This window comes from Acipenser ruthenus, chromosome 20, assembly GCF_902713425.1.
Source record: "Acipenser ruthenus chromosome 20, fAciRut3.2 maternal haplotype, whole genome shotgun sequence".
Classification (NCBI taxonomy): Eukaryota; Metazoa; Chordata; class Actinopteri; order Acipenseriformes; family Acipenseridae; genus Acipenser; species Acipenser ruthenus.
Genome location: NC_081208.1, coordinates 31,925,797 through 31,948,624, shown reverse-complemented (window position 1 = coordinate 31,948,624; position 22,828 = coordinate 31,925,797). Strand labels below are relative to the sequence as shown.

The 22,828-nt window shown below is 45.2% G+C and overlaps 1 protein-coding gene across 2 annotated transcripts in view; it reads left to right on the top strand.

Annotated features, from left to right (window-relative positions):
• LOC117425048 (protein naked cuticle homolog 1-like) overlaps positions 1-22,828 on the top strand; it is a 32,832-nt gene extending 10,004 nt beyond the window's left edge. The window contains exons 4-10 of one of the 2 annotated variants that reach the window (XM_034041701.3): positions 8,143-8,200; positions 13,369-13,472; positions 14,258-14,353; positions 15,733-15,880; positions 16,185-16,257; positions 17,086-17,213; positions 17,452-22,828. In XM_034041701.3, the coding sequence (XP_033897592.3) occupies positions 8,143-8,200; positions 13,369-13,472; positions 14,258-14,353; positions 15,733-15,880; positions 16,185-16,257; positions 17,086-17,213; positions 17,452-18,149 (1,305 nt within the window). In that variant the 3' untranslated portion in view covers positions 18,150-22,828. The remainder of the gene's footprint in view (positions 1-8,142; positions 8,201-13,368; positions 13,473-14,257; positions 14,354-15,732; positions 15,881-16,184; positions 16,258-17,085; positions 17,214-17,451) is intronic. The other variant, XM_058993961.1, reaches the window with a different exon arrangement.

Below are 22,828 nucleotides of genomic sequence, written 5' to 3'. Positions count from 1 at the left end.
CCTGACCAAACCTTTGGGTCCCCACGGTGTGCGTGCACAGCTACTCTGCAGCCCTGCCTTGACCTGGGAGATGCTTGAACCTCACTAGGAAATGTAATATTAACTGAGTCTGAGACTTCTCGCCTGTCAGGGCCTGGCTCCACTCTGTAATCCCCTCAGAATGTGCTCAGTTTAGGGTTCAATTTCAGAGCCATTACAGTTGGTGTATGAAAGCAGAGGTGGGGAGAACATGGTGTGGTCTGCATGGTGGGATCCCCCAAAAACAATTGGACACGTGAGCCCAGCCATATCGAAAGAGGTGGTGCAAATCGATGACTGCAAACTGGAATCCACACAAGTTTATAAATTGTAAATGTCACCTGAAATGATTCATACCAACTGCTTTTTTATTTTTTATACATGTATGTGTGTGTGTATATATGTATGTAATCACTGTTTGTTTAAATTTCAGATGACATGATGTTAAGTTTGTTGTTCTGCTGTGGTTTTGTGTGTTGTCCTGCCTGGGGGGTAACGGATAGCGGGGAAAGGGGAGGACACTCTGAATCCCATTGCCTGTCGCAGTGAGACAAGGACCTGTTTGAGGTTATTATGACAGCGCTCTGTTTAAAGAGAGATGGTGGAGGAGACCTTCCCTTGTGTGATCTGCAGCTCCCTTTATCTTTGCTCTATCCACACCCTTTGAAGTCCTGGGGACCTGTGGCTGATTAACTCAATCCATTGAGTGCCGAGTACACAAATGCATGGGTCACAGCACTGCTGAGCTGACCCTTCATGGAGGCGGAGTGTCAGCAAAGATGCAGCACTGCTGTTTTTCCTCTTGTTTATATGAAGGAACACATGTGCAGTGGCTGCAGCGCAGAGGAAATGTAGCCCACTCTAAATGTAGGACCTGCAGCTTATTCCTGGAAGGATGAATATAACTACGTTTTGAATTCTGGCAGGAGTTTCAGGCTCTCAATAGAAGATCCAGGTACTTGAGTCTGATCAGGGTGGTGTAGCGGAGCCTGCTTTTCCGGCTGTTTTTATCAAGATTTCTCTTCTTTTTTGCATATCTTGCATCGTGTTTAAATGTCAAGTGTGAAGGTGTTTCGAGTATTCGGGACAGGCCCATTCTCTTCTCTGTCTCTCTCTCTCTCTCTCTCTCTGTCTCTCTCTCTCTCTCTCTCTCTCTGTCTCTCTCTCTCTCTCTCTTGATTTGAGCGCCAGAGTTTTTCTACTGAAATAGAGCGTGGGATCGGCTCCAGTAAGCACTGGCTCTGGATCAATGAAAACCATCGTTCAGTGAGCACATTGTCAGAACGTGTGCTGTTGGCTTTAGATAGACAGTAAATAATCTTTGTGCCTGGTGCGAGGGCTCTGTGATTTATTGGGTACCTGCAAATAGTATAGTGGCTCTTCGCTCAGGTATTTGAATCTCCCGAATTATCTAGATTTCGAGTCCTCAACAGAATATCTCAAGCTGCAGACCTGCAATAAACTGCGTGGTTGCAGGAAGCAGCAGTAACGCGAGTATTTTCACGAGTATTTTCTTGCTAGTTCGATAGTTTCAAATGATTCCCTTCTGAACCCTTATAGAAGTTTACCACAGTATTTGTGTATGCTTTTCATATGCTTATTCTATGCATTTACCATAGTTAACCTTGTTGTTGTTGTTGTTGTTGTTGTTGTTGTTGTGTTTTTTTTTTTTTTTTTTTGCTTTCACTGTGCTTTACTATACTTTACTATACTATGCTTTTACTATGGGAAACTTTTATAAGGGAATTCACTTCACTAAGAGTCCCTTCGTGTGATCAGACATTGAGCAGGCTTGCCCGATTATTCCAGACATGTAAAACAGACTCCAGCATGGATGAGTGGGGCAGTGCTGACGACAGTGGATGTGGCAGCGACTAACAGGGGGGTCTGTAGAAGCTGGGGCCTTCTGCAAAGTGTGGCTTCATCAGTGAAACCAGCTGCATGCCACGGAAGCAGATTCCAGGCATTAGAGTCGGCACAGCTGGAGCCTTTTTATGCCAAACCACATCTGCCATTCCTGATGTGCAGGGTATGATTACTGTTATATCAATTTGCAACTTTTCTGGGCCCTTTGACACGTTCCCCAAGTCACTGCTGCTGACTGTGTCAGAGGCGTTAAGACGTGGTCCCAGTGCATGGGACGCATTACTTTGCCTTGCGAGGAGTACGAGAACGCCCTGGCCCCAGCTACTTCAGTGTTCCGCTCTGTCTGTGTGAAGCGTAGGCATTGAGAGGCTCCAGGGAGCACTGACCTGCTTTTAAGGGACTGGAGCCAGGAGTAAATGAAGATATTTCAAGTAGACAAGAGCAGCTCCTCAGCTGTTAAGGCCAATCACTCACGATGGTGATCTTGTTTATACCACTGCTTGTAAAATTCCTTAATAGACACCCCGGAACTCCGAGGCCAGCTGAGGGACAAGCAGAAGAATTCCACGTTGGTTAAAATATGAACCATTACAGTAACTCAAGCGTGCTGTAGTGGTGCATGCAGAGCACTGGCTTGTTCTACCTGTCCCAGCTTATTCACTTTGCATTCTTTACATCTGAAGGTTCCTCCCATGCAGGCGTACCTTTTGGTTTCATGTACCTCGTATACAAGTCAAGTCCACGTGCTGTGCTCTGTGTCCGTTGGCAGAGATGACAAGGCTGAGCTGGGATCTGAGACTGACTCTCCCTGGCAGCTGAGTGTGTGCAGCTGCTGTGCTGGTGCCCGAGGGGGCACTCTGTGGTGAGAAGCACCTTTTACACAAGCGTTTGCAGGTCATTCCAACTGCAAAAAGCAAGCCGCAAAACAAAGTGGATCCCGTCCAGAAGACCTCCAGAAAATCAATCTGCGTTGTTACTTAATTATCTGAAAGCAGGTTTTGGCATTGAATGCAAATCCTTTTGGGAATGAACGTGTTTGCTGCGGTCTGGATTGTTTCAGCAGGCAGGATATTTCAGCAGCCACGCTTCCAATCAGGGTCACCTGCCTTGTTATTAATTACAGCTGGCTGCAGATTTCCAGTGAAAAGCATCAGGAGGATTGCTTGCATGAATTTCCTATTGCACGACTTACAAAAATGCTTCTGCTGTGTGTAGTTGTGCTGGCTGCTGAAAGTTTCTTTTATATAAAAAAAAGAACAAAAAAAAAAGTCTGGAGCAGATTTAAATGAGAGACGGGGCTGGAATCCCAGTTTGGATGAAACTTGTTTTGGCTTTTATGTTTCTATAAAGCGCAGTATCTCAGATCTAAATATAGTTCTAGTACCATTTTTAATTTAAGATAGACCTTTTCTCAACAACTGCAGAGAGCAATTGTTTCATGTTTTTTAAAAAATATTTTTTTTATTTATAGTAGTAGAAAGTACTGCAGTGTTATTGCACAAAGTCTTCAATGAAACATGTTCTGCAGTGCTGCTATTTGTTTTGCTTGAGTCCGCTGACGCGAATGGGAGGAACGTGTTTCTGAGTTTGCTGTTAGGATTACGAGAGCTCGCTATTCTCTGCACCCAGATTAACCCAGTAAATACGCTTGTTTTCGCAGAACCATTGAGGGGTTTGACATCTCCTGGCTGTGGTTACCTGGGAGCTGAGTGCTGAGAGGGTTTGCTGGGGTTGCCTGGGAGCTGAGTGCTGAGAGGGTTTGCTGTGGTTACCTGGGAGCTGAGTGCTGAGAGGGTTTGCTGGGGTTGCCTGGGAGCTGAGTGCTGAGAGGGTTTGCTGGGGTTACCTGGGAGCTGAGTGCTGAGAGGGTTTGCTTTGGGGCCCTGGGAATCTCTGTGAATGAATGGGATGTGAAACATGATGTAAGATAATCACAATCGCAGTTATCATTTTTAACCAATAATTGCTAATTGTCTTCCAGCTGTGTGCTGTATGAAATATCACCTATCGGGATATCAAGATGTTTTTGTAGCGCAGCGGTTGTGACTTCAATCAGTGGGGAAGCTCCAGCTCCTTGCAGTGGGCCTAGAGAGCCAGGTTTTATTTTTTTTACTTTAATCTTGCAGGCTTTGAATTCACCAGGTCTGGTGCTTTTCAAAGCACAGTGGAAACGCAGGAATGCTGTGGCTAGCTCGGAGTTTCAGCAGATCTTCAAGCAGTAAAGTAGAAAAGCAGCCCAGCCACAAGAATCGCGGCATGACAGGGTACCAGAGCTTGGAAAAGAGCAGCCAGTGTGCTCTTTTATGTGTGTGTGTGTATTGATCTGAACAGGGCTGGGCTCAAAGTAGGGTTCCGAGTCAGAAGTGAAGTCGGGGGGATTAGGAGCGTTCTCACAGCAATTAATAAGCGAGAGGGGGCTTTAATCCTTCAAGGGGATTTGACCCTTTCTTAAATATATTATCTTGGCTATTGAACTTCAGGATTTGGTTCAAGAGCCAGGGATGTGAGCTCAAGAAAAAGATCGATGGGGATTCCAATGTGAAGCTCATGAGGCTGCCGCCTTCTTCTTTAGTTTCTTTGGTGTGACTCTGATGCTGGATATTACTGGCAGTGAATAATGCTTCAGCATTGCAGGAGACACAACAAATAGGAGGCTGAGGGAATTGTATTGCTGTTCTGGGGTTTGAAGATGTCTGACCTGGACCATGTAAAGAGAGAGCTCACCAAGTCACAGTATCAGGTAAGAGCAGTACATAGAAGTAAGAACTATCAGCGCAGCTGTTACTCATACTCAAAGACACCAACCAATGAATACGTTCTTGGGTCCTGGATTCTCCTGTTCATGGCTATCCCCTCTGTAGTGAAGTGACTTGTACAGCGTGGGGCACTGGAATGATATCTGTTCGGTTAGATTAAAAAGCGAAGAGTGTTTTGATTTAGATTTAATTTGATTTATTTTCTTCTGAATCCAGAGCTGAGGTTTGCAGGGGTTAGCGAGTGGGGCCGTGCAGCCTCTGTGGCATCGATGGCGAGAGACCTTGCACCCTGTCTGTGCCATAGCTAGTGTGTGAGAGAGCTCCATTACAGAGAGAGGGGGCTGGGTGAGAGAACTCCATTACAGAGAGAGGGGGCTGGGTGGGAGAGCTCCATTACAGAGAGAGGGGGCTGGGTGGGAGAGCTCCATTACAGAGAGAGGGCCATAGCTAGTGTGTGAGAGAGCTCCATTACAGAGAGAGGGGGCTGGGTGAGAGAACTCCATTACAGAGAGAGGGGGCTGGGTGGGAGAGCTCCATTACAGAGAGAGGGGGCTGGGTGGGAGAGCTCCATTACAGAGAGAGGGGGCTGGGTGGGAGAGCTCCATTACAGAGAGAGGGGGCTGGGTGGGAGAGCTCCATTACAGAGAGAGCGGGCTGGGTGGGAGAGCTCCATTATAGAGAGAGCGGACTGGGTGGGAGAGCTCCATTACAGAGAGAGGCGGCTGGGTGAGAGAGCTCCATTACAGAGAGAGGGGGCTGGGTGGGAGAGCTCCATTACAGAGAGAGCGGGCTGGGTGGGAGAGCTCCATTATAGAGAGAGCGGACTGGGTGGGAGAGCTCCATTACAGAGAGAGGGGGCTGGGTGGGAGAGCTCCATTACAGAGAGAGGGGGCTGGGTGGGAGAGCTCCATTACAGAGAGAGCGGGCTGGGTGGGAGAGCTCCATTATAGAGAGAGCGGACTGGGTGGGAGAGCTCCATTACAGAGAGAGGGGGCTGGGTGGGAGAGCTCCATTACAGAGAGAGGGGGCTGGGTGGAAGAGCTCCATTACAGAGAGAGGGGGCTGGGTTGGCGTGTTTGCACTGACTGCTTGGGGCAATTAGTGCAGTTGCTTGGAGTTTTGAGAAAATGTGACTCACTGTTTGTACCTCTACTGTTTGTTTTCAAACACTTTTTCTGTTGGCAAAGGTATGTTAAACATACTGAAACATTAGGAAGTTGACACGTATATAAATATCTGTATATACTGTATACATAACCTGATCAGAATTGCAATCTCTTTAGTGTCAGTGCTCCCCCTGTCTGTGTAATCCAACCCTCCATGCTGGGGTCTGGCCGACTATATTAGTGGAGTTCAGACCAAGTTTAAATAGCTGGCTGATGATAAAGTTTCAGCTTTAAAGAACCTGTCTGGAGTTTCTCTCTTCAGTTGAAGTATCTTGGCCACCCACTGAGTTATAAACCTGACGGGGTGGAGTCTCTGGATAATCTTCTAGGAGGCGACCTTGACTCCTGGGGATTAAATCCGATTTTCCTGATGGACTTTGTCCTCCGTTCGAGGTTTGCTCCTCCAGAGAGGAGGAAGCGCTCCATTCCGCCTGTCAGTCAACAGGCAGGTTCTCATCCACAGAGCACTTTCAAACCGGGCTCCTCTGCAGCTGAGCAGGTCTTTAAGGGAGTCCTTGAATACAGAGCAGAGCCAGGGAACTGATGACATTCAATGCATGGACAGTCCAAGAACTCCACGATACTTTTTTCTTTTTTAAGTCTTTGATGCCAGAGCCAAAAAACATAGAAAATGTTCCTGCTTACATTATATATGTGGGGTGGGGTGGCAGGCCTGTTTTTAACAGCAGCAGATCTAGCTTTGAGTGTTCACAGACCCTCCTGTTAGGCTGTTTACTGTAGCACTGTGAGCGGAGGGCTGCAACCCCCCCCCCCCTCTCTCTCTCTCTCTGATGAGGTTCTCCCATGTCTCTGAAAGCACTTCTCCCAGATGTGCCAGACACCACAGGGAGAGTGCAGATCTATCTATTTGTCTATTTGTCTATCTATCTATCTATCTATCTATCTATCTATTTATCTATCTATCTGTCTGTCTAGCTATCGAGAGAAGGGGGTTGGAAGGTTTATTACAGTAGTTTGTTACCCTGAAAGCTCATGAAATGAAAAATAAATAAATAAATAAGAGTGTCATTCACTGTTGTGTAGAATAAATTACTTTCTGCTCTAGAAAGTGCTGTACTTGTCATAACTTTAACATTTAATACAACAGCAGCCAAAAACCTGTACAAAATGTGGAACCCCTGCCTTCAGAATCCAGGGTGTATATAGTTCTGTTGTGTTCATGCACTGTACTGTATACACTTTTGTATTTGCTGGTACAAGTAAGTGCCTATAGAATATGCATGCTGGCTTATTAGGGGTGTCTATTTCAGGACTCCTTCATCACATGGAAAATAAGCTTTTAATTTGATCCTTGGGGTGCGCACACCAGTGGTGACAACAGACACATGGTGCATAAATAACTCTACCATCCAGATAACCCGCCAGCGCGTGGGTGTGAAACATGGGCACTGCATTCAGAGAGAGAGAGAGAGAGAGAGAGAGAGAGTGGAGGAGAGGGTTGCAATCACGCCTCAGCTGTTTGTGTTTGGAGTTCTATTTGTTCCATTTTTTAAATACCTTCCAAATGCAGAGCCGAGGAACCCGTGTTTTGTGCCAATATTTCATGCACTGCAAATAAAACAAAAAGGTCCTAGCATGTAGCACAGTGAGATCCCGGACTGCAAGGTGACAAGCTCTCTAGTGATTGCACTGCTGCTTTCTTGTAGTGCAAGAGACATCCCCACTGCAATTATTAAAAGCGCGCTGGATAGCGATACAGGAGTGGGATCGGGTGGGGAGTATCAGTGTTATCAATGTGTTCTGCTTGTTGCTGAGATTCAGTTGCTATCATTTTCATTGAAGCGAAATTATAGCATTGATATTCATACCTTTTCCAAGTTGGTCTTTAATTCCTGTGTCCAATGCTTAGAGAAGCGGTCCTAAATATTCCCAGGTATTTATTGTCCATAAAGACATTGAGTTTATTCACTTTGTGTGTTTGTTACAGAACAGTTCATGCTGATGTGGGTTTTGGTTTGTTGTATGCCAGGTTTAAGCTAAAAACCACATGGGAATTGAATGGCCGTTAGGAAATATTTTGTGGAGAACAGCCAAATAAGGGCAAGAATAAATCAACTGCAGAGAATTTGTTCTTTTTTTTTTTTTAATTGTAAGTAAAAGGAAACCAGGACTGGGGTCAATTACTTTTTTTTTTCGGTTCCGTTTTAAAATCAATTCCCACAATTCCAATTCCCATTCCGTTTTCATCAATTCCAGTTCCTTTTGAAGGCATTCCTTTTGAATTGGAATTGGAATTGGGAATTGATTTTAAAAGGAATTGGAAACAAGAAAGCGTTCTTCCTTCCTCACTAATGCTTGCTTCCTTCTCTTCACAGGACCCCGCAGGAGAAGCGTGCCTGGAGACTCTGGGTGATGAGCACTATCACCTAGAAGGTACGTTGTGGCTGTGGTGCATTGTAGTGTGCATGTGTCAGCTTGAACCCTTTACACCCTTTCTAACTCCTTCTAGCCTCCTTCCTCTCAAATTCTTTGACTTTGTCCGGCAGTAAGAGACTGCTGAGTTCTGTATTCAGATGTATGGGGAGTAAGACGCTGGTTGCATCAGGGTTTCTCTTTTCTCTTTTGAACTCCCTGCAAAAGAACAAAGTCAACATCTAAAGCGCTAACTTGTAGTGATCAGATTATCGACGATGTGCTGGTGCTGCCGGCCAGGCGGTTCCATATGAGCTTCACTCCAGCTCGCTGAAGGTGTGTGTCTGTGTCTGTGTGTGTGTGTGTGTGTCTGTGTGTGCGTGTCCGTTGCCCCGATACAGCCATTTCCAGTATGGATTAATTGGAAGTCTGAACAGCACTATTTTGTTTAAGTGCTTCAGGTGGTTTTATTGTTCCTACTTTGCCGCTGTAATTTGGCAGTGAAGGAGCTATAGCATCCAGTTGGGCAGCAGCACAGACAAGGACAGCTTGACAGTCTTATTGTTTATGTGGGGCCCCCACTCCCCCCGAGCAGTGCTTCCAGGCTTAGCAAACGCGGCCCCAATAACCTGTGCTAGAAATAAGAGATTTTTCAGTTTTACAGGATCACATGGATTCTGTCCGCACTAATTATTTCATGCAATGTGTGCATCTAAACTTCCCCTTTCCATGAACAACACATAGGTATCAACTCATAACAAAAACCTTGTTAACTGGAAGTGATAGGGAGAGGGGGGCAGTGTAACCCAGTTTGATTCAGGTGATGGAATGGAATAGTCAGTCGTTTGAGCTGCTGCAGCATCTATTATTATTATTATTATTTATTTCTTAGCAGACGCCCTTATCCAGGGCGACTTACAATCGCAAGCAAATACAAATACATTCAAGTGTTACAATATAAGTCATACAATAAGAACAAGAAATACAATAATTCTCAAGTGTGACAAACCACAATTCAATAATACAGCAGATAATAGTGAAAGTTACATCAGGATATGATTAAGTAGTGATAGTTACATCAGGATATGATTAAGTACAAAATACTACAGATTAAACACTTGGGAGATTACAATATTCTGAGGTACAGGATTAAATGCAGTAAAATAGGGGGCAGATAAGAGCAAAATAAAGCATATTTAAATGAAGGGTGATAGTGTCCCAGGATACAACAGAGGAGTTCTACAGGTGCTGTTTGAAGAGGTGAGTCTTAAGGAGGCGCCGGAATGTGGTCAGGGACTGGGCAGTCCTGACATCTGTAGGAAGGTCGTTCCACCACTGCGGAGCAAGGGTGGAGAAGGAGCGGGCTCGGGAGGCAGGGGAGCGTAGCGGAGGTAGAGCCAGTCTTTTAGTTCAGGCGGAGCGGAGAGGTCGAGTGGGGGTGTAGGGAGAGATGAGGGTCTGGAGGTAGCTGGGTGCAGTCTGATCAAGGCATCTGTAGGCTAGTACAAGAGTCTTGAACTGGATGCGAGCGGTGATCGGGAGCCAGTGGAGCGAGCGGAGTAGTGGAGTAGCGTGGGCGAAGCGAGGTAGAGAGAACACCAGGCGAGCAGCAGAGTTCTGGATGAGCTGGAGCGGACGGGTGGCAGACGCAGGGAGGCCAGCCAGGAGGGAGTTGCAGTAGTCTAGGCGGGAGAGTACCAGGGCCTGGACCAGGAGCTGGGTAGCATAGTTGGTGAGGAAGCATCTAAAGAGGAAATGAATAGTTAAGAAACCCTGGAATAGCTGCCAGGGTTAAAGTAAAGTGAGAAGCTGCAAGCAGCAAAAAGAAACTAAACGGAATAAACAAAAGCACTGCGGAGTGTGAAATTGTGCAGCGAGTGGCAGGGGGTCCGGATCCTGGGGTGCTTGTTACTGCCTTCACAAAAAAATCCCTCTCATCTGCCTCTCAGAGCCTGTAGATAACGCAGCAGAGAAAACAGCGTGCAGAGACACTTCCACGGCTGACTCTCAGCTCTCATTACGTTTGATCACAAAGCGCTGCTCGCGCTGGAAAGAGAAGGAAACTGGGAGTGATACTGCGCTGCAGCGATGACCCTGCTCCTCTGGCATGTGCCTGAGTCCAGTGTCTTAATGGCAATTCAAGGCCTAGGGGGTCCATAGTCTCAGAAAATGAATCTTCAAAGCCTGTACTGAACAGAACAGGAGTTCATCAGGCCTGCAGAGTCACTCTGCTTGTTAAGCTTGTTAAACTCAACCCCCTGTCTGTTAGTTTGAGAACTGCTGCAGCTCGCCTGGCTGGGCAAGGGGAGCAGAGACTCTTTTACCTGAATTCATAGGTTTGATTTCAGGTGAATTGAGTGTGTTCAGTTTGACTGTCTAATTTTAAAAAAATGAGTGCCATTCCACAGACTTCAAGAGGCAGCGGTACAGCAACTCTTTGTTAGCCAGACCAGACTTTTTTTTTTGTCTTGTTCTGAAATGTGGTGTTCTTAAACACATCTGAGCTGGAAAAGTGGAAATTGTGACTCGCTGCTTGCGCCTGGGGGACAGGGCCGGCTCCTGCAGAAGCTCTGGAAGGTTCTCCTAAGTGGGGAGGTCGGGTTTCAAAGACCGTTTCCGAGTAGGTGTTGGGTGTGCTCGTTCAGCATGAGACCAGGGACTGGGAGTCTTGCTCTCTGTCTTCAGAGAGTGCTATTTCAGTTTTCATCCCAGATTGTAAACCCTTTCAACCAGAGCTCATCCTGACCCTGCAGTGTTAAAGGATGTGATGCTGCAAACATGTGATTTTAATAAAAAGGCAGACTGGAGGCCCAACGTGGGCTCGTTTGGACCCCCTTGTGGTTTCCGTTCAGATTCATGAAAGGGTCGTCTCTGTTTGCAGAGTCCCGCATCCTGCTTCATTGCAGGTCATTTTTGCTGCTTTTTAAAAAAAATTCTAATGCCTGGAAACAGATAAACAGAACTTTGAAATACGCTCTTATCAATTGATAATACATAGATTTAAATACTTCAATACCCAGATGGGGGGGGGGGGGGGGGGGAATCAAACAAGCTTTTGGGGACAAACGTGAATTTTTAACCAATTGCATAGAGAATTTCAAACGGTCTGGGGAGGGAAAGACTCTGCTCTGCTTTTGAGTCTGATAAAGTAAATGTGCACCGTGCACATTAGTGTCTGTGCTGTTTTCCAAAGCGCTTACACTCAGTTACATATACAGCCGCTACACTTTATTGAATGACGGCACTAAGCCAGGAACTCAATTGTTGAGGCTCGGTGGTGTCACATGTGAATAAACAGGCAAGCGAATGCTCTGTAGCTGAAACACGTCTAACTCTCCATGCAGAAAGCAGGAACACTTTCACAGCCCGCAGGAAGCTTTAACACTAGTCATCCCAGAGCAGTCGGTATTACTAAAAAAATTCATAGGCGGCAGTGTTGCATTATTGTGTTTTCAGGGTCTAGATTGCTCTTGAAGTGTTTCATTACTTGCTGGATAACCATGTTCAGAAAGTAAAGCTTGTCACACAGAAGGCTGCCTGTGCACAATGTCTCCTTTGAAAGCCTCCACTGGTCAAAACGCAGACAGTTTTCATGTTTTTTGCCTCGACAAATTTCCCTAAGACTTTATCTTACGGAGGGGACAGATTATTATTATATGTGTTTTTTTTTTGTTTTTTTTTTAATCTATCGAGGGGGGGAAAGACAGAGCTGCTGTTTTTGGCCTTTTGGCTAACACAACAAAGAGTGTTTAAAATGTAACTGCTTAATTAGTAATTCTGTTTTAAAGCCGTCTGATCTCCATCCAAAAGGCATTTTGGAGTTTGAGAATAGAACATCAAAGTGCGCCGCGGAGAGATGGTAAAGTAAAGCATTTAATCAGCCAGCCGCTACCTATGAGGTCCAGCCAATTCTGTAACTCCTCCGAAAAGATCCAGCTCTGTCAGTATTTAACATCTAAACTCACTACTTGATAAAAGCATGTACAGTCTTGAATTAGAGGATGAACAAATTGGCTGCTGTTTATTCTTTAAACGGCAGCCTTAAAAGGTTTGTTATTTCGGTTACAGAGCTCTGACCTTGCAGCATTGTTCTGTGATTTCTTTTTTCCCAAAACTTCAGAAACAAAAGATGCTATTCCTTCCAGGCCCAGGTCCTCCCAGTGCAGCTGCTGGAGGTCTTCGTTTCCTTTCCGGACCCCAGTCCTCCCAGTGCAGCTGCTGGAGGTCTTCGTTTCCTTTCCGGACCCCAGTCCTCCCAGTGCAGCTGCTGGAAGTCTTCGTTCTCTCACAGACTCTCTGGCACTGTGTAAACCCTCCTCTCACAGACTCTGGCATTGTGTAAACCCTCCTCTCACAGACTCTCTGGCACTGTGTAAACCCTCCCTCTCACAGACTCTGGCATTGTGTAAACCCTCCTCTCACAGACTCTCTGGCACTGTGTAAACCCTCCTCTCACAGACTCTGGCACTGTGTAAACCCTCCTCTCACAGACTCTCTGGCACTGTGTAAACCCTCCTCTCACAGACACTCTGGCACTGTGTAAACCCTCCTCTCACAGACTCTCTGGCACTGTGTAAACCCTCCTCTCACAGACTCTCTGGCACTGTGTAAACCCTCCTCTCACAGACTCTCTGGCACTGTGTAAACCCTCCTCTCACAGACTCTCTGGCACTGTGTAATCCCTCCTCTCACAGACTCTCTGGCACTGTGTAAACCCTCCTCTCACAGACTCTCTGGCACTATGTAAACCCTCCCTCTCACAGACTCTGGCACTGTGTAAACCCTCCTCTCACAGACTCTCTGGCACTGTGTAATCCCTCCTCTCACAGACTCTCTGGCACTGTGTAAACCCTCCTCTCACAGACTCTCTGGCACTGTGTAAACCCTCCTCTCACAGACTCTCTGGCACTATGTAAACCCTCCCTCTCACAGACTCTGGCACTGTGTAAACCCTCCCTCTCACAGACTCTAGCACTGTGTAAAACCCTCCTCACACAGACTCTCTGGCACTGTGTAAACCCTCCTCTCACAGACTCTAGCACTGTGTAAACCCTCCCTCTCACAGACTCTGGCACTGTGTAAACCCTCCCTCTCACAGACTCTAGCACTGTGTAAAACCCTCCTCTCACAGACTCTCTGGCACTGTGTAAACCCTCCTCTCACAGACTCTCTTCCTGCTCTGTCTCCAGTCGCCCTCCCCCCGGAGAAGACGGCTAGCTGCTGCAATGATGAGAAGAAACTGGGGAAGGAAAGCCACGCACACAGCGGCTCCAGCAAACAACTCAAATTGGAAGTAAGTGGGAGTGAACGTCCCAGCAAGGGCTCGGGTGATTTTCTTGTTTTGAATGAGGTGTATGAATTGAAGACTAGCAGACTATTGGTTAAAAAAAAAAAATTAGGATCTTCAACAAATGCTGACTTGAGAAAAACACCATGCCAACCAGACCTAATCCCCTCATTCTCACGCTCACACACACACACATATAAACATGTTTGAAGTTGGCACATTTGATATTGAAATATATTCTGATCTCATTTTAAATCTCTCTGTCCCTCTTCTGTGGGAGTTGCAGGGCTCTTACTTCACTCCTTTTACTTTTTAAACAACCTTTGTATAAAAAAAAAAAAAAACTAATGTAGAGCTCTACTGTCAGCATCCGTAGCAGGGATGGAAATAAGACTCCTATTGCATAGCATTTTAACCCATTCCAGGTTTTACTATGAGCTTGATCAGCCACAGTGTATAGGTAACAAGCTGAGGTGTCGTATTTTTAAACTCATAGTAAAACCTGGAATGGATCAAACTGCTATGCAATGGGAGTCATATTTCCTTCCCTACATAGGTAACTCGGATATATAGAACATGGGATCAATATCTGGTCTCTGGGTTGATCTTGATATAGAGTGCTGCTGTCGGCTCATTCCATGGGAGTGTAACAGTCTTTGCAGTGGGTGAGTCTTCAGTGTTGGACCCATCTCCAGTCCCAGGACGGTCCTGCACTGTGAGCTGCTCACTCCCATGGCATTGCCTTGCTGTTGTGGGTGCTGGAACCTGTTCTGACTGTGCGTTGTTCCCAGGAGCTCGAGTGTGATGTGTCGGTAGAGGAAGATAACAGGCAGGAGTGGACCTTCACACTGTACGACTTTGATAACAATGGGAAAGTCACCCGGGAGGTAAGCTGTCCCGTCGAGGCTTCTTCATTATTGTAGCGGGTGTCCAGGGTGCTAGCGAGGCGGAGCAGGGTGCTAACCATAGGGGAGGCAGTGAGGGATCAGCCCCCAGCCTGTGGGAGGGTTGAGTTTATCACAAGGTTCAGAAAAATTTTGTAATAGCTAGGGGACTCTCACACGGGCCATAATAAACCTTTTGAACTTGAGTATTTGCAGGTTCTGTTAAATTTAAGAACCTTTCCCTGTTCCTTTCATGTGTTATTCATTCAGTCGACACAGCCAGCGCAAATGCGGGCCCGATTGTGTTGACGTTATCTGTAGTTCAGAACTCCTTGTGTTGTGTTTGCAATGTGTAATGAGTCAGGAGGCATTGGGGTTCAATTGCAGCTCATCCACTGACCCTTAAGGTAAGCTACAGTATGTCCCTGGCCTACCCACTTGTAGTAGTAAAGCAATGGACCTGAATTAATTGGCTCCATTTAATCTGATGCAGATCTTTACTTTTATTTTATATAAAATGGTTAAAGAAAAGTTGTAAGGGTTTGGGCTCAATAATCCAATCCTAAACAGCATTGTCTTCAGTGGACTCCCAGATTACAGCAGACACACCCGTGTGTTATTGTGGCAAAGCCAGGGAATGCATGTAAAGACAAAGGCAAGGCATGTAGAATGTGTGGGAATTCTACAGGAAGCGTAAAGTTTCATTGCAGATACACCGTGAGTACATTGAATCAATACAGTACACGACAATACACAGAAGAGTAATTCTCAATTAACAGGAACATTTGCACAGACAGAACCTGCAATCGTCGTACAAGTTTGATTTTGAAAAAGAGTTTTGTGCGTGCGTGTGTGTGCGTGGTGGGCCAAAGCAGTTGAAAGACACAACTAATAGGGCAAAACGCCTTGATTCCAGCCTTGTTTTGTGGACCTACTTCTTTCAGTGACAGTCTTTGGAGAGCTAATAGTACGGCTGTAATTACCTTCAGAGGTAAAACTGTGTAAGACTAATTAAACTTGATGTCAAATCTAAGAAACTTCATGTTTTTCTCCCATTTTTAAATTATTAAATGTCCTTTTAGATGTCTTATTTTTTTCTGTAGAAAAGCTCCATGGTAGGTTAATTGTGCAAAGCGCTCTGTATAGAGTTCTGCATGGTAAATCATGACCTGCAACTTTAGAAACTCACTGGTCTGTTGTGTGGTTATCTCTTGATAATCACTTCAGCAACATACAGATAGCTTATTATAAACCTCTCGGTTCATCTCAGCCAGTACAAAACCCAGTGATATCCAAAAACAGATACAAACAAAAACCTGATCTTGTGCATGTGTGGGTTTGTGAGACGAGTAACAGGAAATGTTGCGTTTTCTTTCTCCCAGGACATAACCAGTTTGCTGCACACAATCTACGAGGTAGTCGATGCCTCTGTAAACCACTCTCCCAGCACCAGCAAAACACTGCGAATGAAGCTCACTGTGGCCCCAGACTCCATGCACAAGAGGAAAAACACGCCACAGAACCATGCAGGTATGGAGAGAGGTAGAGGGGTAGAGCAGTGAGGGGTAGAGCGAGCGAGTGGTGAGGGGTGAGGGGTGAGGGGTGAGGGGTAGGGGGAGTGAGGGGTAGATGGGTAGAGGGGTGGGTGAGGGAGGGACTTGGAATACATTCCCTTGCCTCTGAAGCCACTCCAGACCTGGGGATACTCTTGTCTCTTCACCCCTCCAATAACACTCTGTTTTAAGAAGTCTGAACACCAGAGGTATTGAAAGCTGTGACTTGTTTTGAGCTGCTGTTTCAAGACTGTACTGTTCTGTCTCTGTTCCTTATTCAGATACTACAAGAACTGAAAGCAAATGTACTGAAGAGCCAAAAAGTTCTGACAAGAACTCCCGGGCCCCCCAGAGGTAGGCAGCAGTCTCGTATCGGTCTACAGAACCCAACATCTCAACTCACGACAGTGTATCGACACCAGGGCTTGCAACTCTTAAATATTTGTTATTATTCTGCACCGTTTTCCAGTGCAAATCTGGAAGACACTGAATACATCAGATTACAAAGAGAACTGAATGAAAACTGTGGTTGAAAAATACAGCAGTAAGGCAGGACCGTGAAGCACATCATAGGCCTACAGAAGGCGACTCTGCTCCTGTCTTTATCAGTTCTGTGTAGGAATGCAGTTCTTGTTTAGAAAGAAAAGCACACCAGCCTGCCTTTCCTCCGATGTGTGCAGCTGCACTCTCAGCTATGGGGAGGGCTGTGCTGGAAAGGAATGTCAAGCATGTGCCGTTCCACCAAGTTTTGTGCTGCGTTACATGTTGACAACAGCTGCTTATGAAAGGCAGTTTTTTTTTTTTTAATGACAAACCGTCGATTTTTGTGGATCCGTGTGACAGATGTGAGCATGCAGCAGGAGTGTCAAAATTCCAGGGAAGGGGAAGCTGATGCTTCAACGTTTTAAAAGTGTTGTCTATGATTCCTCCTTGCATAGATTTAGTCTGCGAGTCCAGAAATCTGCACGTATTATCTGAAGACGGAAATGTGTTTTTATTGGTAATCAGTCGTTTGAAAACATGTAAATACACGTGCTTGATGCAGGGATGGAAATAAGACTCCTATTGCAGAGCAAATTTAACCCATTCCGAAAGCATGACGGGATCCCCCTTCCCCACCCCTCTAATCAATGGAACCCTTGTTTCCATCCCTGTTGATGTACTGCTAACTCTCCCTTGCAGGAGCCACCACAGTGACCACGCCCAACAGAATGGCTGCTATCGGCATTGCGTCGACGAGAACCTGGAGAGGAGAAACCACTACCTGGATCTGGCCGGCATTGAGAACTACACGTCGACGTTCGGACCGGGTGAGGACAGCACACCCTGCCTTCCTCTTGAAACCCTTTTTAATATTTCTCACTTTGATACACACCGAAATATTGATTGCAGCGGATTGGTGATGGAGGCTTGTACAGGGCGTTGCATATTATATTTATAACACAGACCCTCCTTGAATTAACTTCATTTATAAATGATCACTCAAATACAAAGGCCTCGATTTTGTCCTTTTTCGAATATTTATTAATCTTTAATTTATTATCGTAGGGTCCAATCCTGAACCTGCTAAACCAGAGCACCAGTCTCGAGTGGTGAACCAAACCAGGTCTCGCTCCCATGAGCCTGAAAACACTCCCTCCTCATCCTCCTCCCACCCCCGGCGCTCCCAGACGCTGGACCCTGCCTCCGGCACCAAGGGGCTGGAGCTCCAGCAGAGACTGCGGTCCCAGGTGCTGGACCCTGCCTCCGGCACCAAGGGGCTGGAGCTCCAGCAGAGACTGCGGTCCCAGGTGCTGGACCCTGCCTCCGGCACCAAGGGGCTGGAGCTCCAGCAGAGACTGCGCTCGCAGGACTCTGGCAGGCACCTGCTGAGGTCTCCCAAGATCCAGGGCAAATACGCTGTGGTGGCCCCCTCTCAGCCGAGCGGAAGGGCTGTAAGAAACAAGGGCTTGACCTGCCAGAGCGCCCCACCCCCAGCGCCCTCCCATCCAGCACATGTTGGCCAGAACCTGCCCCACCTCCCCGTGCCCCAGCACACCCACAAGAGACACAAACAGAGGGCGAAGGAGGCAGCACAGCCGTACAAGTCCTTCCAGCCTCCCACGACGCTGCTGGAGAAGGAGAAGGTGCGGGACCTGCCTGCCCTGGTGTTGTATGAAGGCCATGTAGGGAAGGTGATCCAGAGACATGAACACCACCACCATCACGAGCACCATCACCACTACCACCACTTCTACCAGTCCTGAGCCCCGGCACAGCCCCGTCTCTGCTTCACACAGGAAAACAACATGAAGGAAAGGAGCTTGACGGGGGTGTTGTTCGTGATCGGTTCATCGATATTCTTGCTTTGCACATGTACAGCAGCGGATTACCTGGGTGTAGCATGGAACTGAAGCACAGAGAATTTTAAAGGTCCAGACTACACTTTCTCTACCTTTGCAAAACGATGAAGGGATTCCAAGGACAGCTGCAAATACTGTGCACAGACAAACCAATCCAAACTGGTGAACCCGTCAATCAAACTGGTGAACCCGTCAATCAAACTGGTGAACCCGCTAATCCAAACTGGTGAACCCTCCAGCCACTGCTCTGTGCATCAGGGTCTGCAAGGAACTCTTTACCAGGCTCTGGACTGGATCGGATTATTGGACCTCCCCTCCCCTTCCTGCACCCCTCTCTAATCCTGTGAGGTGGTGGGATCCCCCCTCCCCATCCCTCTAATCCTGTGAGGCGGCGGGATCCCCCCTCCCCATCCCTCTAATCCTGTGAGGCGGCGGGATCCCCCCTCCCCATCCCTCTAATCCTGTGAGGCGGTGGGATCCCCCCTCCCCATCCCTCTAATCCTGTGAGGCGGCGGGATCCCCCCTCCCCATCCCTCTAATCCTGTGAGGGCTGTGGGAAGCCATTAAAAGCACTTCCTGGTGCAGTTGCTGTTGAAGATTTGTTTGCCTCAGGAAGTCGGGCATTTGTGAGATACCTGATACAGACTAACATGAGCAATTCCAGGACTTTCATGAGGGGAAAAAGAAGAAAAACTCAGAAACAAAAAGCTGCTACCTCGAGTATTCTATTCAGATGTGTTTTATTTTCATTAACGGATTGTAATGTGCTTTACTCTTCTGCAATGTGTATATGTAGCCTTGTTGTGTTGTACTGCATAACCTTTCTCTTATTTTTAGTTGTGTCGTTATACATCATTGAAACACTAACTGTACTTGTCAACAATATATTATTATTATTATTATTATTATTATTATTATTATTATTATTATTTATTTCTTAGCAGACGCCCTTATACAGGGCGACTTACAATTGTTAAAAAATATCACAGTACAAAGTATCACATTACAAAATACTTTATACATACTTTATTAGGGCTTTATTACATTTTATTTAACACTCCAAACTGTATCTATTTTCTGACTCCATTTATCACGTGAAGCTGTTTCGAAGACCACTTACAGTACCCCTGAATTATAAGCAATCAAACGGGCCTGGTGCACTAGTGAATGAACGGAGGGCTTTATTGAATGCAACGATGGCTTTGTTACTGTTGGCAAGTATAAATTCACTCTCAGGTACATTTTGTTTCTCTTTTATAACTGGTGTAATTATTTTAAGATATAAGAATTTAATAGCAGTGACTGTAGTCATGTATATTTGGAAAATGAATGAACTAATTGACTTTCCAGTGCCTATAAATGGAGTCCCACTAAGAAAGACAGAAACTGTACTGTAGCTGCTCGACCTGTCCCAGCAGGACACGAGGAGTTTGTCCAACAAAAACGGACAGAGCCCAAATGTGTTTATTTTGAGTGCTCAGTGTTATGGCTAAACTAGCTTTCCCCTTAAGATTATTATTATTATTATTTTTTTTTTTTAATGTATTGTTCCATTGGTCAAATCTTGTGATTTGTGGTTTTCTTTTTTATTTATTGTATAGCACACAGCGCCACTAAGTGGAAGACTATTGTAATACCATCTATTTATTTGACTTTGATTTGTACTGCAGTCAAAATGTGTAATCCTGATGCTATACAACTACACCAGTAAATAAAAAATAATAATAATACAGATGTGTTCAGTTTGGCAGAAGACTTGTATTCAAGCTGATTTGTTGTGTGGACCCCAGCGCAGTAATGAACCTCGGGGCTCTTTATCTTAAACCATCGAACTGTTCTGTTAATATACAGGTGCTGTCTGCTGCAGATTGTATACTTGTGTAAGAGGCAGTGTTGTGTGATGCACTGCCGGTACGCATTCTGTCCCGTTGGTGAGATGCGATGAGGTTAAAAACTCTAAAACCACGAATGCAGGTGAACCCGACTCTCTTGTATAGTGGTTAAGACACTCACTTACGGTGTGCAGGGTTGCACACCGACACAGCAGAACTGCTCTCCCATCTTCCCTGTAGTAGATGAGACACAGCAGGATAAGATATATTAAATGGGCTGATCATCAAGACACAATCTTGCTTGCTTATAATCTACTACCACTCGCATACAATATCATCATCATCATCCTCATCAGCAGCCATTTCTGAATCTACAGCACAGTATTTATTGACTTCTAACTTCCAAGTGCATAGTGTGAATCATTATTGTTGCACAGGTCAGGTTTTACACCATCATACCTTGCTTTTGTTTTTTACATGATTGCTATTTTCAGTATTAAGATGGATTTGATTTAAACGCTTTATGTATTTATTTAATAGCAAGACTGTGCCATGAGAAACCCCCTTGATTGAAGTTGAAACGAGTTCCTGAAGCGTGTTTTTGTGTCCCTCTCCATCTTCAAGCCCCAGTGGTGCAGGCAGCACAATTCACTACACTGTGCTCCAGCCCTGTTCTAAATTGTTTAATTGAGCCAATGAACCAGGTCCTGATGTAGGTCATTATTTCATTTTACCTGTTAAACCTGGGGTGGAATGAATGGCCCTCCAGGACTTTGAGTGGACACCCCTACTGTAGAGTATAGTGTGGCCAAAAATATATATATATATATATACTGTGTGTGTCTGTCTAGTATGGTGCATGGTGGGAGAGTGGAGTGAGTCGGTAGGTGTTTCTTTTTTTTTCCGTTTTTTGTGTTTGTTTGTTTATGTGAATATTTTCTTTGTTTAAAGTAATCTTGGTAAGTTTAAACATTTTTTGCGGCCAGCATGGCTGGTTCAGGTGGGTTTTTCCCCTTTGAGAGACTGACTCGAAAGCATGGAGTCAAAGTAATTACAGAAAGCTTTGTTTCTTTAGAGAAGTGTGTTTTTAGCGATTGGCAAAATAGTTGGATAAGAAAACATAAAGTGCTTCAAGAATGAATGGTTCATTTGTGGCTTTTTTGAGTCAAACTGTTCTGGTAAATAAAATTGTTGAGAACGGAATTGTTATAAATGATTCCCTTGTTGCCGTTTCGCTGCTAGAGGTACTGGCAAAGAAAAGAATTCTATCAAACGATTCTAAAAAATGATTTAATCGTGAATGAGTTATCACGGGCAGATTGTGTCAGCCCCCAAAAGAATTCCGCTGGTATGTAAATCTGCATTGTTAAAACATGTAGTCTCCTTTTTGGAGGCAGCTGAGCCGAGTGGTGGTGTTTGGTGCAGGGGTGAACCGAAATAATATTAAATCTGTGGAGCTTAAAACAAAACGTAAAGTGCTCTGAGTAGTGCTGGCGTTGGAGCGGAAAATCAGAACGTTGATCGAGAGAATGAGAGCGCTGAAATCAAAGATGGAGAGGCAGTGGGGCCGTGTAGGGGGGAACCAAATGAATAAAGCTGTGGAGCCTGAAATAAAAAGTATAAATAAAGCTTTTGCTGTTGTGAGTAAAGTAAAGGAGGCAGAGGGTGGTAAAATAGAGGGCGAGATTCCTTCTCGGCGTATTACTGGAAGTGAAGACGTTGGTGCAAGATGACTCGCATTTCAAGAAATGTTTTAGTTTTTTTTTTGGAAAAAATGGAGAGCTGGTAAAAATTTGTTTTTGACTCCAACCCATATTAAGACATAAGAAACAGTTAATAGCAGATCTTTTGGATGCAAAAGTACAGGGGGCTCTGGTGAGGTCCAGGATGCAAGGATTGACAAAGATGGACTCACCCACACAGTTTTTTTTCGAGTTGGAGAAGTGGCCAGAGAAAGACCATTTACAAGTTAAGGATCTGTGTAAACACCAGTTAAATTTATTAGAGGGGGAAAAAAGTATGAAATTTGTGTGAACGTTAAACAACAGGAATTACTTAAAGCACTTCCAGATACCCACTGGAGGGAAAGCCTGGGGGCAGGAGAGGAGGATAAGCCAGCCTGGAGGACTTTTATATAACCCCCCCCCCCCCCCCTCTGTAAAAGATCAGGGGATTTGCAAAGGAGACTCTTACATACAATTTTGGCTGTTCATGCACTGATCAATGCCCCCTCTGCCAGGAGAGAGAGAGACTGTCTTTCACTGCTATATGGATTGTGAAAGGCTGGATCTCTTGTTCAATTTTTTAAGCAACCTTTTTTCAAAATTGAATTTATCATTTACAAAGACTATATTTTTATTTTTGGTGTCAAATATACAAAAAATTAGAAAGTATTTGATTCAGCTGGCCAATTTTATTCTAGAGCAGGCAAAATTGGCCATCTTAAAAAGTAGGAAAAGCCAAGTTAAAAAAATGTTTATCAAGACCTGGTAGAAGTGTTCAGGATATTGGTGGTTACTCGTATAACTTTTGAGTTTAAATTTTATAAGGTGGTGCACGACTTGCTTAGTTTTGAGATGTTGTGGCGTGTGAATGGAACTCTTTGTGAGGTGGAGGATGAGTCGGAAGAACTATGTTTAAATATTTAAATTGATTTTTGTGTGTTTTACATTTTTGTTAAATAATGTAATGTAAATGTTTACAGGTTGTTTTGAATGTTTTATTAAGTAAATAAATGTTTTTTAAAAAGTA